The 18,345-nt window shown below is 49.7% G+C and overlaps 4 protein-coding genes across 4 annotated transcripts; 2 read left to right on the top strand and 2 right to left on the bottom strand.

Annotated features, from left to right (window-relative positions):
* Positions 1–367: 367 nt before the first annotated feature.
* ColSpa_11400 (L-asparaginase 2-4) lies at positions 368–823 on the bottom strand (the record flags this gene model as incomplete). The annotated part of the gene is made up of 3 exons (XM_049277612.1): positions 368–530; positions 586–735; positions 795–823. The coding sequence occupies 3 exons, from the start codon at positions 821–823 to the stop codon at positions 368–370; spliced, it is 342 nt and encodes a 113-aa protein (XP_049133569.1).
* Positions 824–2,935: 2,112 nt separating this feature from the next.
* Positions 2,936–4,084, bottom strand: ColSpa_11401 (uncharacterized protein; the record flags this gene model as incomplete). The annotated part of the gene is made up of 1 exon (XM_049277613.1): positions 2,936–4,084. The coding sequence occupies one exon, from the start codon at positions 4,082–4,084 to the stop codon at positions 2,936–2,938; it is 1,149 nt and encodes a 382-aa protein (XP_049133570.1).
* A 3,069-nt stretch (positions 4,085–7,153) lies between these two features.
* On the top strand, positions 7,154–7,880 carry ColSpa_11402 (uncharacterized protein; the record flags this gene model as incomplete). Its single annotated transcript, XM_049277614.1, has 4 exons — positions 7,154–7,426; positions 7,479–7,527; positions 7,584–7,692; positions 7,748–7,880. 4 exons carry the CDS (start codon positions 7,154–7,156, stop codon positions 7,878–7,880), a joined length of 564 nt encoding a protein of 187 aa, XP_049133571.1.
* A 9,208-nt stretch (positions 7,881–17,088) lies between these two features.
* Positions 17,089–17,562, top strand: ColSpa_11403 (uncharacterized protein; the record flags this gene model as incomplete). The annotated part of the gene is made up of 1 exon (XM_049277615.1): positions 17,089–17,562. The coding sequence occupies one exon, from the start codon at positions 17,089–17,091 to the stop codon at positions 17,560–17,562; it is 474 nt and encodes a 157-aa protein (XP_049133572.1).
* Between the last annotated feature and the right edge of the window lie 783 nt (positions 17,563–18,345).

Consider the following 18,345-nt stretch of genomic DNA (forward strand, 5'->3'; position numbering starts at 1 on the left):
ACATCCTGACGTAATTACTCTCTAGACTACTTTCATTTGGCTTAGATGCGTCTTCCAGTTTCCCAGCAGACAGACCAAAACTTGCCTGATCGACACTCCTCACCAGCTCTGACCTCTGGCAGCCTTGCAGTGTTTCCGGCCCTGCATCCATCGTCTCGACAAAGGCACTCCAATGATGGCAATTGGGCTCCCTTTTGATGTTCAGAAGTCTTGCAGTATGTGATTTGGAAACGGCGTGAAACTGCGATATTCTGTGTTTCATGTGCAAGATGATGTTTGATTACTGTATTACCATTGGCAATGTTTCTAGCTCCACGGCGCTTCTTCTCAAGACTGTACACTATACTTCGCGTTCCCGTCTTCTTGCTCAAGAAGGATAATAGAATTTCTGGTTTGCAGCAGGGTCATACACAGCGCTCCTCAGCTGGCTCTCGAACAAGTCCCGGACCTGTTCCAGGTCGTATCCGGCGTTGATGGCGAGCTGCAGCATGATGCGCGCCTGCTCGCCGGATAGGTAGCTCGAGTAGATGCTACATGACGAGGTTAGTGCTTTGAATTTAGGATGTGAGACGGCCAGAAACGTACAGAGGTCCGGGGACGGGATGGGGGACGCCGGCGCCGGTGGCCGGGCGAGGGGCCGCGACGGTCGGAATCCCCTTCTCAAAGAGGTCCGCGGCCACGACTGCAGCGCTGGGGGGAACGGATGCCGCGCCGGGTCCGAGGATCACCAGACCCCTGGTCGTGGTTAGCTACTTGGCCATTTCCAATTTCTTCGACTGCCAAGTTGAACTTACTTTGCGCCGTTTTCGACGGCTGCGTACATCAATGACGCGTCGAAGCCCTCTGCAAGCACCATCAGCATCCGAGCTCAAAGTCTCTTTTTTACTGTCACATCTTATCCGGTAAGAACTCACGATAACAATAGACAACAGCTACAGAAGGCAGCTCCGTCGTGTTCGTCACATCAAAGTGCGGCCGTCCCGTCGGATACGCCGCGCCAAAGAAGTAGTACGGCTGGCCCGCGAGGAAGGCGCCGAGGTTGCCCTGCTCGAGCGCCTTGAAGGTGTCTGGCGTGTTGGCGTTGAGCTTGGTCGAGTAGTACACCGATGTGATCCTGCGTTCCAGTCAGCTAACCGACACGCCCTCCCAGGAATGCACGAGACATCGTGGATTTCTACGGCTGTAAGACTTACCTGTCGTTGAAGGCAATGAGGCCGCCGCGATCACGCGAGGAAGGCGACGCAGCAGCGGCAACGGCCTGGTAGATGTTCGCGTAGCCATCCGGCGACACGTAAGTATCCGGCCGCATCGCCCCCGTGGCCACGAACGGCTTGGAGCAGTTGAACGTCAAGTCGACGCCGAACGTCTGTTCCCGACCTCATTAGTCACTCGCCTCCAACTCCCACCGGACCCCCCACTCACCGTCTCCTCGAGGGTGTCCGTCCCATGGAACATGACCGCCCCGGCAACGTCGCTTCCCTCGACGCAGAGCTGCCTGTTTGCGTGCTGGCTGATGTTTAGATACAGCGACGAGTTGACCCCCGCGCTGCCGCCCTCGACCGCCGGGAAAGAGACGACAGCAAGCTGAGCGACGCTCAGGACCTCGGGGACATTGCTGATGAGACCTTCGGGTGTAGGGTTGTCGCCGGAGCCGTACACAATGTTGTCGAGGCGGCTGTAGTTGGAGGCGGAGAGGATCGTACCGCCTGTGCTGTAGATGCTGCGTGGGAGGTCAGCGATAGCCGTTGAGGGTCAGCGTCGGCTGAGAGACTTGCATGACTTTGGGGAGGGAGGGATCGGTAGAGATCCAGTCAAGGTCCCAGTCCTTTTTGGTCCCGTTGGATCGCGCGATGGGTGAGGCGAGTGTGTCCGTGGCCAAAGCCAAAGCGGCGGTGATGAAATGAGAGAGCATCATGACGACGGGAGAGGTAAGCCTCAACTGCGACTTGACGTAGGCGGCTCAGGACTACGGATTGAACGACACGATTCCTCTCGATTGCGCACGAAGTCACTATTTATATGTATTTTGAGGGCGCGATCTGGCTCCTATGCTGGAATATCTCCATCTTCTCGCCTTGGCAAATCATGCTAGGTTGTTTCCATGACTGTGCAAATGATAGAGAATCCCACACTTCCATAACGGCTTCAACTCAACCGCCTGCCACGAACTTGAGCGGTCGAACCTCGTGCTTTGTGATCGTCGCCCCGGTCGCCAAAGGCCAAGCTGGCGGTGTTGGGATCGTCCAGATTTGGTGGGGCAGCGGCATCGAGAACTTTGTTTATGTCTTGGCAACTGCGAAACTATTACCATCAAAAAACCCGAGAAATATCTCAACGCATCCATTGATCCCAATGACAGGGAGGAATTGTATTTTGAGTATCCACAAAGGAGTCCATGTCGATCTACGTTATATCGGCCGGCTGCAGATAGGCTTCGACGGAAGAGTACCGGACGCTTCCGGATGGGTCGAGGTTGCGCGGCCGCGGGGGACACCGGGTGGCTCACTGTGGCTGAGCTCCGAGCCCGGCGTCGCGGTGGGGGACTTGAAGTTGGCGTGCTATATCGGCAAAGAACCATTGGGGATCGAGACGCGTTTTGTCTCTCTTTATTGGGTTGTTCCTATACCTTACCGAGTCAGTGTACGGATGCACCCTTTAGCATGGTTACACATCGAAATGAATCATATGCGGGACTGTTATTAAAAACGCCCACCGACAATGAACCTCCGGTATCAAGGATTTATATAGTGTGCTGGCATCTGAGGGCCGAGTGTCTGTTCGGAACAAGGGCTCGGGAGCGGGCAGGTCCTCATCTTCTTTGGAGCATGCCCAGACGCGCGGAGCCTTGCAAAACCAATTAGGCCTTGGTGTGAATGAATTTCATATTGTTGTGGGTTTATGTTTCTCTAAATCTATCATTATTTACGTTCCCAGCTCAATCCAGGTATTCGAGCAAGCTGGCACCCGAAGTAATCCCAGCCGAGGTGAAAGACCAACCCCAACCCCTCTCGAGCGCTCGCAAAGGTAGTTTCTTCTCCCGGCACCCAAACATGAAAAGCAATGATTCTGCTATGCCTACGCCTCCGACGAGCTCCTTCAGTAAACCCATTACCTCCCGGACGACTTCCGGGTCCTTCGACTTGTACAGTACGCACGCCAACGGCCGAACGAGGTTGTTCTCCACGACCAGCGTCTCAAGGCCGTTGAATCGCTGCTCTTTGGCCATTCGCATGGCGTACCGGACAATTTCCAGGTACAAGGGCGTCACAGCCGGGAGGACGTTGGTGTCAAGCCTGTGCCGGGCGTAGATGGCTGAGAGGCACTCGGCGTAGAGGGCCTCGAGAGCCATGGCCCTGAACCAGCGGTGATAGTCGCGATCACGTTGCTGTCTAGAGGCTTGCAGCAGCGGGACGAATCTCGCGCGCCAGGTTTGCAGCAAATCGGCGCATTCTCTCCAGATGGAGGCGCCGTTGTCCTCAAGGGCCTCCGGGGTCTTGATCTTGAGCTCGTGGAGGCGGTGCAGCATGGCGTGCTGCGTGACGTGCCACCAAGATGTGGCCTGGGAGATGGTTGCAAAGCTTTCTGGCATGTCCTGCATAGTGCACCTATGTCTGCAGTTCGGGAATTTCCGTGCCGGGGCCATGATTCGTATGCTCTCTGAGCCGAAGCTAAGTGCCCATGGGTGGGTATCATGTCTCAGTAGCCAGTCGAACACGGCCGTCTCCAGCTGGGAGAATTTGAGCTTCTCGAACGGGACCTTCTCGTTCTCGATCCTGAAGTCGATGTGCTGCTCCATCATGGCGACGGAGTGGTTATGGTGCTTCGAGGCGGACTCGGTATTTCCAGCCACCATCTCAAAGGTGGTGAACAGCAACGACGTTAGGACTACGCTCGGCAGATCGCGTGTCGTTGCTTTAACGCTGAACACGGCATTGGCGGCGCGGCCGTAGTGCTCCAAGGCTTGACGGTATGCTGTACTCGCCAGTGTGCCGGTAACGTCAGGAGATAGAGACCTGCCGAGGGCTCCAATGCCAGAGCAGATCTCTCGGATGGCAATCTCATTCTGGGCATACTGCGGCGTCATCTCGGCCAACTTATTCTTCAGAACGGTGCCGCCCTGCTCTGCACCGACGATGAAGGACTGAAACGAGTCCCATTGTTGCTGGTGGCTAAACAAGATAGTTTCATATCCAGGGACGACCAGGATGCGGGTGTTCGTAGTTCGACGGCTACTTCGTACGTCTGGGCGAGTGACAGATTGTACCTGGCCCCAAGATTGGGGTAGGGCATGGATACCTGAATCGAGGTATCCCTCACAGAGTCGGTTAGACTTCACGCATTTCATGCAGTGCGGTTTGGCCAAATCGCATTTAATGTGGCGTCGCCTATCGGTTGCGTGAGACTACTGTTTGTACTACTACTACTAGATGCAGCAAACCTGCATGTGATCTCGTGGAGCGAATGGAATTAGAGTAAAAGAGAGCTTCCTCAAGCGTACCTGCATTCCTTGCATCCATTTCGGTTCTTTGGGGCGCTCGCGCGGCTTAGTTTGGGCCGATTCGTCAGTGCAAAGACCGAGACTTGACCGTTTCGTGGCGTTCTACGTTCCCGGTCAGTTAGTCATGTATTCATGGTACTTCACTATCTTATTCTTTCTTTGAGTCGATTGAATTTTCGTGTCAGGTCCTTAACCGTATCGAGTAATAGAACGGTCTGAGAGTGGGCCTCGCAAGTCGTCAAGCATACTTTCGTATTGTTGATGAACCCTCTCTCGCATAGAAGTGCATACTTACGCGGGATCATCTTTAGAGCCGGGGCTCTGTGAATGCAAGTCTCTCAGCGATTGAGCTTGTGGTTGGGACTGTGTTAGTGCAGCTGCGGTGTCGTTGACGACAAGTTGAGGCTTATAGGACTTCGCCTTGGTGCCCATCTTCGCAGCTTATTTCTTCTTCTTTTTCCTGCAAATGGGTGCTCGGAACGGGCTACGAGTGTGTAGATGAGGCGATGGAATGAAAAAGCAAGTCAACCACCTGGGAAGGATATTGGTCTTGACTACAATTCGGAGCCAGGGCAGAAGCAAGGTCAACCTCCGGAGGTGAGATTATGTGACCCGATGACAAGGCTGATGTGGAAGAGAGCAAGATCTTGTCGTTCAGGGGTCGGAGTCCTTTCCGTACATTGACCAATCATGGCTTTCTTTCCGGTTGCAGGGGCTGCCCAAGCAGCCAATCAACGGCTTCAGAATACGTGTTTCCTATTCGGGCCTTAATCACCGTTGAGCGAATCCTTGGAACCCGGTAGCAAATGGGGATTCTTTATCAGATTTCTGTTCTCCCAATGTAACAGAGGCACGTTTCCATTTCATTCGATCCGTGACGCAGTCTCGGTTAAGTTCGTCAGATCCGTAAATCGTAACAATTACACGCACCTGGCTTCAGCTCTGATGCCCGATCTCCGTTTCAGGGCGAATTCCTCTTATCTTCCCCGCCTGGCGTAGAAACTCCTCGGGCCAGGATGACATGAATGTTGTGATACCGACATATATCTCCGCAAGATTATTCATCAGTATCGGCCCAGTTCTTTTGAGCCCTCTTCCCATCTCTGCGTAGAATCTTCAATTTTTACTTCGCAAGAATCCACCTAGCGTACTGTGGTCATTCGGCCGGCCTGCCATAGCGATGCAACTCAAAGCTATTTAGCCATAGTGCTCCCCTTTTTCCTAAGTTGTCGAGCCATTACTTTGTGGCCAAACATGCTTCTTTTTATCCAAGAAGCAGCTGGTTTAAAAGTTGCAATGATTACACTAGGTCAGACACACTACTAAAGGTCTTACACCCTCGTTAGATGGCTCACAAGACCTAGCTCATTGTCTTCGTGCGATTGTTTTTGTTAGCTCAAAGACTGATTTTCGTGACTAGGATTGTCAACCTAACAGCCCAAGCGGCAATCTAGTATTTCATGTTGGAGTCAAATAAGTTTAAGTTTACTTAATCGGTCGATTTGATCTAGAGAAATAGTACTCTTATTGTTTAACAACATTCGCACAATAATTGAGACAGACAAGATGAACTAGACTAGTTTAGAACATACTTTAAATCAAACTTCTGGAACAACACATATCGGAATGCAAGAGTTGGTTCCATCCTGTGTAAGGGAGACTGGAACAAAAGACGAACGGCACATAGTAAAGGACGCCTATAGGCGACTTGAATCTATAATCAATCAATGCAGTTTTGTACGTAATAACTCAGGCCCCAGTCTGATTTCGTTCTCAAATACTGATCTGATACACCTGCGACGATACAATTCGAACGTCCCTCCTTCATCTTCTTTCTTTCTTTTTTCCCTCAACAACTACTTATGTTGCCACCATTAGAGTTTAATTACTGGTAAAAAATGCGCCGTGTATATTTGCTTGCAGTCTCAACTTGTCGCCACGGGCTGTTCGAGCCTCGTGCGAAGCAAGTTTACGTTTCACTCCATATGTGCCTCGTCACTTCATTTTGTCGATGAAACAGTGTTCTCGCAAACCATTCATACAAAGTCAACAGTAAAAATCATGATTTTACTATACGGGTCCATCATTTCGTTTCTGAGAGCCGGCCGTCAATGAGCCGTCCATGAAAGACTCACTTGTGGACTTAGCTAGGATTTGAATCAAAGAACAGAAAAACAACCTCGGATAGTTTGGTCTTTGGCACATAGGTCTCCAGAATAGTCTTGATCTATAGAACCAACCTACAATATCGGCCTTATGCAGCATCTTTACATCAGATTTGAGCGAATTGAAACTGGCTTTCTAGCAGCCAAATCCCTCCTTCCCCAAATGTCAGAGGTAATTACAAGCGGAGTTTCGAGTAGTCTGAGGGAAATGTTGGGTAAACTTCTAGATAGTCTGCATCGACTACGGCGTCGATGCTTTCCTGAGAGCGCAAAGATCGTTGAATATAAAGGCTGATCAGAAATGAAGATCAATTCCAGGGCTGGATACAACCAAATCGAGCAGAGCAACCATTATCAGTCGGAGAGTCAGGTATCTACCCCGACGTCAGACGTTAAGAGAGTGGTAGGATCCGTCGGCCATCGATCGCTTTGAGAAAGTCATTCTTTTACGAATACGGAAATCACTCGCTTCCAACACCCATATGTCAACATGAAGAGCTTCAGCGTCCTCGTCATCGCTGCGACTGCCGCCACCAGCGTCATGTCTGCCGCTGTCAGCAACCCACTTGCCCAGCGCAACACTGGTTCTGTCCAAGGTTTCACGATTGCCAACAGTGTCATGAATTCTGCCGCCTTTGAACAGTTCCAGAAGGCCGGGGTTGTCTCTACGGTAAACCTAAAGGCTCGCCAGGAGGCCGAGCCTGACCCGAATCGCAACGAGACCAACCCTGACCTAATCTTTCTGCTTCAGTGCACCGATGCAGTGAGTCGGACTCTATCCTAGTTCGGCTTGAACAATCGCTAATGAAATTCAGGGTTTCCGTGGTGACTGCCTTGTTTTTGGTTCCAGCCCCGGCGATTGTGGTGAGTCTTGACGTTATTTCACAACACAGACTTGGTTACTAAAGTGACTCGTATAGTCTCCTACTTTGACTACCAGCCTGCCAACTCTACGGTAATTAGCGACGCTTTCAACGACAAAGTCACATCTCTGTCCACCAACACCGGTGGCAAGTGCCAGTTCTACAAGTACGTACCAAAACATGTATCGCTTGAATCTATGTGCTAACATTTTCTCCAACAGGTTCAAGGGCTGCGACAACAAGGGTGATGACCGCGGACTCACCTCTTCTTACAACTACAACCTGGCTGTTGCCCTCCCGGATGACCCTCGTACCGTTGAGTACGATAACCAGATCACCTCTTGGAGGTGTTGAAGAGGCCAACCGCCAAACGAACTATAATCAGCCAAAAAAAACCCCCCCCATAGTTTGACAATAAATTATAACCTGATTCCCTGCGTTTGAAGGGTCTTGAAAACCGTCCAAGTTATTTTCTTTCATCTTCCAATTGGTAATTCAGCATATTGTGCAAGATGTGCAAATAATCTTTCAGCATTATTGCTGACTCAGATAAGCCAAACAAGTCTGCAAGAATCGTTCCATAAATCTGGGACTTTTTGATTCCAGTCCATGGATTCACTTGAATTAGATTGTCTTGTCTGTGTCGGGCGTCTTTCACAGCGTATCCAAGCGATGCAAGCTTGAATTGTTATATAGTTCCGTATTACCAGATCGGGTGCGTTCACTTAAATCAATAGGTGTCATTGGGTCTGCATCGTTGCATTCGTTTACTGGAATTGTCTCGACTTTCAGCCGCCACGCAATGGCCCTCGCCTCGGCATAGAGCATTATCTCAGCTGTGCCAGTAATAAAATTTCATCTTATTTTAGAGCCTTTTCGCTCAGCTGTACCAGATTTACCCAGCCGGTTGAGTCACATCGCATCTCCTTTTGGACCCGGGTAAACACATGCCTGAACGCCTTCTGGTCAACCCCTTCACGCATATTACCGGAGCATTGATAAAGTTCATAGCAGGTTGAGCCTAATTGATAATGTTTGTATACCAAGTTGCTCACAACTCATTTGCTAAGGACGATACGTGTATAAATGGTTCCAAGGTCTCGTCACTATCCCTTTGGAGACACCAAACTTTCATCAATCATCATTGCGATACTGACAGCAAGCGGATACTGATCTCCGGCCAGCCTACAAAAATGCACACACTTCAGCTACTTACTCTCCTCCTGGGCCTTCTGAATTTGTCGGTCTCTTTACCCTCACACCAACTGTGGCTAACAGAACATAGAGGAGCCTGGGGCCAGGTCATCACTCTTACACCATCCACGATTGACCGCACGAAGACTGTCACTTTCACAAAAACAGTAACCGAAGTTGCTGTCAGCACCACAACCGAGGTCATCACGACGGCCAAAACTGCCACGATTGTAACTGCCACGACGGCAATCGTTACTTCGCTGACGACCATCCGCGAGACTTCGACCGTGACGGCAGTTGCCACTCAAATAACCACAAAGACAACTACGGCTCCCTGCTCTTCGGTCAGCTGTCCCAAGATCACCGCTACGGGCACAGTCTGCAAGAGCTGCTTCGTTGCCCAATGTACCACCACATCGACCATCACTAAGTCTTGTGGCTGCCCTAGTGCTTTGTCTACGACGACGGTTAACTTCGAGTGCGGGCAGGCTGATGTCTGCAACCAGATTGGCTGCAGGACAGTGTTTGCTATCGCGACTCCGGCTTGCTAAGAGTCTGATGAATGGAAACACGGGTTGAGAAACTGTTGCAGCGAGCAAACTGGACCCCGATGTAACTAGCACCCTACTATATGGCTTGTATTTCTAATTTCGCGCCGCGGTTCCTTGGCTTTGTATTCAGGCACCTGTTGAGTTTGACGGGTTCCATTATAGTTGAGCCGGTGCTCTTTAAAAGCCAAGCGACCCAAATGCATATGCCAGGACACCATTTTCGCGTGCGAGTACTGGTTAGTGCAAACAAGGTTGGTTTTAATCCGAAAACTTCCAGTAAAGCAAATTACAAAATATTCATCTGCAGGTGGCTTTGGTCAAACCCGACAAACGTAAAGCCTCGTTGATTCCGATCCCAGGTCATTACGCTTTGGGCTATATGGGCTTCATCACATTTGATGAGGCAAGTCTCGTGCATAGACGACGCGATTGCCAACGCTGTTAGTCTTTCATACATAGTTACGCGATGACGGCACCAGGAGCCGTACAAACACTGCGCTTTACGAGGAACACAGTACATGCAAGTCTAATGATAATTCGCTGATATTGCGCCTCGATACGCCGTCTTGAAGCTGGATCTGATGACTTTGCGACCATGTTGCTGACGTAACCCGAACCTTTAAGCATGTTTGTGTTTCAATACCTCGGCTCCTCCCGGAATGACATAAAAAGTGGCCATCGGCCCATGATGTTGCGACGCAGTATCGGACCGTGTTGGCTGCCAAAGCGGAGACTCCTTTGCAGAGACACTACTACGCGGACCACTGAAGCACGACGCGATATGATACCAAGGCTGTCGGTGAAAAAATCGGCTAAATGAACCGTCGAAATTTTCGATACGCTACTGCAGGAGCCGGCGGGTGCTGCAAACAGTCCATGACATCAGGATTTGACTGCCTCGATGATTGCTGCGGTTAGCAAAATCGCGGGGGAAGACTGGGGGGGCAGATCGTCAGCTTTCTCCCCAAGTTCCCCTCATCGTTCCCCGCAGTTGTCGGCTCGTTCAACACCGAGGACATTTGTCCGGATACTACGCTAAATCCAGGACATACACGATGGGACCAGGGTGCCCGCCATCGAAGTATGTTTGCCTTTAAAGATGCGCGGTGCAGTAGCCTTTTCTGCGCAGTCTCGCCAATTGGCTGGTAGCTTCACTTTTCGCCTATCGTGTTGCATTGAATCAAGTTTCAGCAACATAATAGCGCCATGATGAGACTGGGCTTGAAAGTCAGCGGCCTTCTTTGGCTCGCTGCCTCGCTCTGCGGGTCGCAAGGCGCTTCGGCTCAAGAAGTTGACTGGCCGATCCATGACAACGGTCTCAACGAAGTTGTCCAATGGTAATTTCGAGATGATCCTGAATGTGACAGATGCTACATGAAGGTTGATACTGATGTAGCTTCATGCAGGGACCACCATAGCTACATTGTGAATGGCGAGAGACTCTTTGTCTTCTCTGGCGAAGTAAGAAATCCTGTCTGTCTGACACTAAGGCCAATCAAACTAACTCTTCTCAGTTCCACTACTGGCGTATCCCAGTGTTTGTAACCCAGCGTCATTACACACGTGCTAGACTGACATAACAAAGCCCTGAACTTTGGCGTGACCTTCTCGAGAAGGTCAAAGCAGCCGGGTAAGACGTCAGAGAGAACAAATTATTGGCGACGAGACTGACGGCTAGGCAGCTTCAATGCATTTTCCATCTACAACCACTGGGGTTACCATAACCCCACGCCCGGTGTTTTGGACTTCGACACTGGAGCTCACAACTTCACGTCCATCATGACTGTGGCCAAGGAACTCGGCATCTATCTCATCATCAGACCTGGACCATACGTTAACGCTGAAACCAATGCTGGCGGTTTCCCCCTTTGGCTCACGACCGGCGAGTACGGCTCTTTGAGAAACGACGACCCGAGATACACCGAGGCATGGACACCTTACTGGTCGGAAATCTCCAAGATTGTCACCCCGCATCTGGTCACGAACGGCGGAAACGTCCTCATGTTCCAGGTACAGAGGTCCTGGTTCCCGAAGTGACGGTGATCACATACGCTAACTGGGAGCTCAGATCGAAAACGAACTCAACGGACAGTGGAAAGATATCCCAAACAGAGTTTTGAACCCACCCATTGCAAACTACATGCAGCTTCTTCAGGACAGCGCGCGCGAGAACGGCATTGATGTCCCTCTGGCCCACAATGCGCCCAACATGGTAGGATTCATCTAAAGAGGCTGCCTTGGTGTCGAATCCATTCGCTGACAGTCCGAAGCGAGGCTTCTCCTGGTCGAAAGACTTTTCCAATGCTACTGGAAATGTTGATGTTGTCGGTGTGGATAGCTACCCTTCTTGTTGGAGTTGCAATTTGAGCGAGTGCACGGGTACCAACGGACAGTACATTCCCTACGTGAGTGACTATTTGATCATCAAATACTCTTACTTCAGCGGTTTGACTAACCAGCTTGATTGTAGTTAACTCAGGACTACTACACGTAAGATGGATCATGACATTTACTTGGTGAACTGTGACTAACAAGGCTTTGAAAAGCTACTTCACCATTCAGTCTCCGTACGTGCTTTGAGCCACGAGTCAATTGATGCCACTAACAACAGTTCAGGTCGCAACCGAACTTCCTGCCAGAGTTCCAAGGAGGCTCATACAACCCCTGGGGCGGACCCGAGGGAGGTTGTCCCGGCGACATTGGTGCTGACTTTGCCAACATTTTCTACCGCGATCTCATTTACCAGAGGGTCACTGCGATCTCCCTTTACATGATGTTCGGCGGCACTAACTGGGGATGGCTTGCCTGCCCTGTTGTTGGTAAGTTTAGCTTGATCATGCATCGAACTAGGCCACCGGGATACTGACTTGGCGGAACAGCATCGAGTTACGACTACTCTTCTCCAGTGTCTGAGAACAGAATCATCGGTAGCAAATTTTACGAAACAAAACTCTTAACTCTTTTCACCAGAGGTATAGATATTGACTCCCAGTGTGAGAAAACATAGCAACACTAACAACTTTCCAGTGGCCAAGGACCTAACAAAGACTGAGAGAGTCGGAAACGTAAGTTGACTAGAAACCCGAAAAGGTTATGATACTAACTTGCATCCAGGGTACCGGGTACACAAACAACGCAGCGATCAGCACATCTGAGCTCCGCAATGTCGACAACAATGCTGCATTCTACGTTGTCCGCCACGCCTACACGCCGTCCAACACGAACGAGGCCTTCAAGCTTTCGGTCAAGACCTCCGAGGGGTCTTGTAAGTCCCACCTATTCCTTACTCTCTGGACGATATGAAATCAATATTGACTTCAGCATAAGTTACCATCCCTCAGCATGGCAGCTCCATCGCTATCAACGGCCACCAGGCTAAGGTTCTCGTCACCGACTTTGCGTTTGGCGAGAAGACACTTCTCTACTCCACTGTCGAGGTTCTTAGTTACACCGTTGTTGACGGCCAGGAAGTCATTGCTTTCTGGCTTCCCGAGGGCGAGTCCGGCGAGTTTACTGTTACCGGTGTCAACTCTGCCGAGATCGTCGGAGAGACCAACGTTGGCGATTTCGGCGTCTACCCAGGCGAAAGCAACGTCACTATTGCTTACACCCAGAAGAAGGGTATCACATTGGTTGATCTCGGCGACGAATCTCGCGCCGTTCTCATGGACCGCAGCGCCGCTTACCTCTTCTGGGTCCCGACTCTTGACAACGACCCTTCTGCGCCGACCAACAACACTGGTAAGCTCAATTCGGGAGACGTAGATCGAAAAGCCCTGCTAAATATCTTGAAGTGTTCGTCCAGGGCCCGTACCTGGTCCGCTCTGCCTCTTTCAACAAGACAGGTCGCAGCTTGGCCCTTAGCGGAGACGCTGACAAGGAGACAACCATCACCGTTTTCGCTTCCGCCTCCCTTTGCTCCATCACCTGGAATGGCAAGAAGGTTGAAATCGTCTCGAGAGATGGAAACACTTTCACGGCTAAGATCGAAGGCCCTGCCAAATTCGAGGTGCCTTCTCTGGGCCCTTGGAAGGTTCATGACAGCTTGCCCGAGATTGCCACTGATTACAAGGCCACTTCTGATAGCTGGGTTGGTATGTATTAATTCATTTCCTCATTTTCTTTGCTAGGTAGACTCTAACATGCGTTCAGTTGCCGACAAGACCAACACTTCCAACACCGTCAAACCAGCCTCCAACAACCCCATTCTCTATGTGGATGAGTACGATATCCACGTCGGAAACCACATCTATCGCGCCACGTTTGCATCCGGAGAGAATGCCCCAACTGGCGTCTTTCTCAACGTCACTGGTGGTCTGGCTTTTGGCTACTCTGTCTGGTTGAACTCGGACTACGTTGGCTCATACCTTGGTCTTTCCTACCTCGGGGCGAACGCCCAAAATTTCTCTTTCAAGAACGCTACCCTTAACGAGAGCGGAGACAACTTCCTGGTCGTGATCATGGATAACTCTGGCCACGACCTGCGTGAAGCAGCCCTCGCCCCTCGTGGTATCTCCAACGCGACTCTCCTTGGTCCCGACGCGCAGAGCTATAAGTTCTCGGAATGGAAGATCGCTGGTACCGCAGGCCGAAACGATCTGATCGATACCGTTCGCGGCCCCATCAACGAGGGTGGACTGTACGCCGAGCGAGTTGGAGCCCATCTACCTGGCTACCCCGATGAAGACTGGGAGTCTTTCTCCTCTGCCAATGGATCCCTTTCAGTTCCCGATTCCGGCATCCGCATCTTCCGCACTGTCGTTCCTCTGGACGTTCCTGCCGGTCTCGATGTCTCCATATCTTTTCGCCTTACTGCTGCGTCGAACGATAACAACCGCCTACGCGCTCTTCTCTTCGTCAATGGATATCAGTATGGCCGCTTCAACCCGTACATCGGCAACCAGATTCACTTCCCCATTCCAACTGGCATTCTCAACTACAATGGAGAGAACACCATTGCCGTCACTATTTGGAGCCAGGCTGCTGAGGGTGCTGAGTTGAAGATTGAGTGGCAGGCTGACTACGTTCACACTTCCAGTTTTGACATGAACTTTGACAGCAAGTCCTTAAGACCTGATTGGGACGAGAGCCGTTTGAAATTTGCCTAGAGGGTCCCTGAATTCAGGAGCCCCTGAGCTTGCGTTGATAGAACGATATTGCTCTTTAAATGGACAACCTTGTAACAAGGCATAATTCTGGTAAAACAACCTGAATGAAGGCAATGTTGATTTTTCACGATGCCTTTCGAATGAAAAGTGAGGAGCTCTAGCAAACGACTGCGAATGACCAATAAAGTGAAAGCTATAATTTCATCTATCAGTCCCTTCAGATGATATCAACTCTAAACAAAGAAGCTTTCATGTAGTCTAGTACTTGGTCTTTAGGACTATGATGATCACAAAGCGAGCCCAACCGCTTTACTCTGAAACTACGTCAGTGAAGTCCAAATAATTGTATAGTTGTGTCTACTCAACCTCTCAGTCAAAATGATGATTGACTGCCTTTGGATCGTAGTTACCTTCTTGGCCTTTGTAGGCTGTAATCTTCGGCCATGCTAACAATTACTCTAGGTGATTAGGTGATAAGAAGGACCTCCTGCAGCAGTTATGTCATCCGATTTGTTTTCCTTCACTTATTTCAGCACTCTTCTGTGGAATGACGCCTAGGATCTGGAAAACATAACGCAAGACGAAGAACCCCGATGCGTAAACGTGGCGCCCAATCGCGATGTCTTTGCATGAAGGAACACAATACTTCCTATCATGTAAACAGTCAGTCATGAAAGCCGGCAGGAGTTTTCGCGAACTTGTATCGGTCTCTTCGACCTTCTGACCCCACCTAAACGGAAAGCTAGAGAAATCTTCATCTAAATCCACGCATGGACAGCCATGTCTTCGGAACAGTCGTCAAATACGAGGCAAACACCAGCGACACAGGCCTGTCGCAGACAGAGCTGGATCAGTATGTCCTCGGAGACATAGTCAACGTACCTTTGTTACATCAGTTTGCTCGAGAGTAAGTTCGACACGTACAACCTCATGCTTTCGATTTCATATGCCGCATGTAAAGTGGTATCAGGGGAAATGATCTGAGAGTTGATGTACGGTGCTCAGAAGCGTTTAGTGTTGACCGACTTACTTGCCTTTACTTCTCCAACCTGGTGGCTATCTGGATCACAAAGCTTTTCGCCTTCGACCATGGTTTCCAGGCCTTTGTAAACGGGGCTTTGAGAGGTGTTTTCTTACTGGTTTTCTCATTGGCGTCACGTTCCGATGCTCACCGTCTTCCGGCAAGGTCTGCGTTGTCAAGTCTCCCATGAATGCGTTCAGATTCTCGACGGATACAAGTCTATCAGAATCCAGCCTGTCTTTACGGATCATTTGCCTCACCTCTTTATCCAACTGAAGTACTGGTTGGCAATTTCAAGCTAAGCTGTCCTCTAATGGTTGAAACTTCTCCACATGAACAGTGATGAAGACGCGAATAAGTTTTATATGAAGAATTTCAGCCAAGTATGTCGTTAACGTCTGATAGATGATTACGTATAAGATAAGACAGGCTTTAATGGATCGAAAAGATGGGTTGTTGATGAGTCGAGGGAAGACCTCACCTCATAGATATGTTCGGCCTCGAGTGGTGTTTCGTTATTCGAACCACATTGAACGAGCGAGAGTGGTGCTTGTAAACAGTAAAATGGCCCGTGCTTATACGTGATATGGCATTCCGAGAAATACAGGAGAGAAGGCGGTTAGATAACAAGATCATACTAGCTATTTCTTGAATGCTACTTAGGTGACCATTTATCATACAATCTATGCCTTTCTAGCTGTGTAACGCCTTTGGTTGCCACTCTTACTGCGTAAGCTCATGTGTTTTCACGTGTAAATTCCAACCTGCCTTGTCAGTTTTCCGCCAAGCCCCTTCACCTTCCTATCTTCACCTTCCCATATTCACCTTTCCATTCTACTTTCACATTTTACTTTCCTTATGCGACATACAGCAGCATAAATCTCCAAAGAGGCAAAAGAAGAAGAAAAAAGCATGTTTCTGTAGGTAGTTCTTGCCTCAGACTTCAAACTGCTATGGGCAACAGAAGGACTATTCAATTCCCTCTTCGTAACCCAGTTGCTTTCAAACTTCTCACAGTCAACCACCACTTTGAGTCACTGGCTTCCTTGGAAACAAACCTAACAGCTGTATGGTATAATCCCTATCTGATATTTTAACCAAACTTTCTGACTTGGACGAACAGGTTCTGCGACATAATCTACTAAACTCGAGGCTATCTACAGCTACATCTCTTGGATACGTCACATTTCACAGCCACTTCAACTATCGCATTCATGGCTTCAGTTCCTTCGGCAGTTTTCAAAGTCGCTCGATACAGACCGTCTGTTGAAAAGATATCAGATAACGATTCAGACGAAATTCTAGGATGGCTCACAAAGAACACGACAGAAAACATACCACGGGTCCTCCGAGTAAAGTTAGAATCCTATCAAACCATCATGAATGCCTTTCCCAACCACTTGAGATTCATTAGCACTTCCCGCAACCACGGCGCCGCCAATGGCATGGCGCTAGTCTCGAGTTCCCACAAGCTCTACAGATTTCATGAGTTCATGCGTCCGCCAAAACTGTACCGAGTCATCCATGGAGACCAGCCCGGAAAGGGTATCACGTCCAGGTTGGGACGTGGAAGCGACCCAATCTTTTTTCAACTTCATCTACAAAAGCATCTGCGCTGGCGCTGCAGAGAACCAAGCCCGTTTCTATCAGCAACCAACAGCTGGGACAAAGTAATGCGAATCGCCTCCATGTATGCGGCTCGGGGTTTCACTGGTATCAGAATCATCAAATTCAAAACAAGCGGCCCAGGTTGGAACAACAACATTCAGAGATTGTGGGAGGTCAGGTCCTTGATTCGCCAACTGAAACTGCACAAAGATGACAGGCCTTACTTCGACAATGAATTCCTCATTGAATGTTCTATCCCTGAAGAAAGTATCACTAATTACTTGAATTGGGAAGAGGATAAGAAGACACTCGATCCAGATGGCACGTTCGAGAGGGAAGCTCTCAATGACCTGGACTTCAAGAGAGAAACAGCCAAACTGAAGAAGGAGCGGCGCGAAGAAAAGAAGAAAATGGCTGAGGAGGCAGCTGCAGAGGAGCGCAAGGCCGACGGCCTGGGCGAGTCTGAGTCTGAGCCTGAGCCTCAGATGAAGAAGCGAAAGGTCGGCAAATTGGTGAAGGTTGGCATCAAGATGGGCCGCGACGTCGGGGTCTGAGTCGTCTGGGAGGTTGCGATGCAAAGAGGATTTCTCATAAGTCAAACTGGAGATATAGGAGAAAGATAGTTGCGAAGCTGCAGGTGCTTGAGGAGCGATTTTCAGATTCCAGGGTTGCGTTTTTGAGTTTTGGGGAACCATAGACAGAAGTCACGAACAACGGACGTTACATCATTAAATAGATACAAGACACAAGCATTTCATCTTATGATCCCAGGTTTCGTTTCGTTTGGTAATAGGAGAATTTTGGTTTATGCAGTCGCTGGTCATCTGAGACCATGTGTCGCTGGCCTTGAACCAGTAGATGGTCTCTGCTTTTCTCTTGTTGTGACTTTATCCAATCAAAATACCATCTGGTGTGTTGTGGTAGCATAAGGTGTTGCAGACACAGCCCGAATGTGTTTGAAACGCAATTCTGGGAGAGTTCGTCTGATCCCAATTGAACAAGTAACGCCCTTCTATGACCAATAGGAAGGAATCTTCAGCAAGTTTTAGGCATGAAACGACAATGGTAAGTTATGCTGCCTCAACACATGAACTGGGAGCCAAAAATGGTATAGAAAAGAGATTTACGGATAGATCAATGTGCTTGGCAAACAATCAGAGACCAAATAGCAAATCTTCCATGATAGGACGACTAGGTTGACGCCAAAAAGGATGGGACCGACTCCTGATGTCTTCTACCCACGTCTCTGCGTCTCCTCGCCCCACGGTTTTCACCTCACAGCCATTATTTCACTCTTCACCTCGTTTTTCACCTCACAGCCGCTCCAAATTGCTTCT

The sequence above is a fragment of the Colletotrichum spaethianum genome (genome assembly GCF_022836535.1).
Source record: "Colletotrichum spaethianum MAFF 239500 DNA, contig46, whole genome shotgun sequence".
Classification (NCBI taxonomy): Eukaryota; Fungi; Ascomycota; class Sordariomycetes; order Glomerellales; family Glomerellaceae; genus Colletotrichum; species Colletotrichum spaethianum.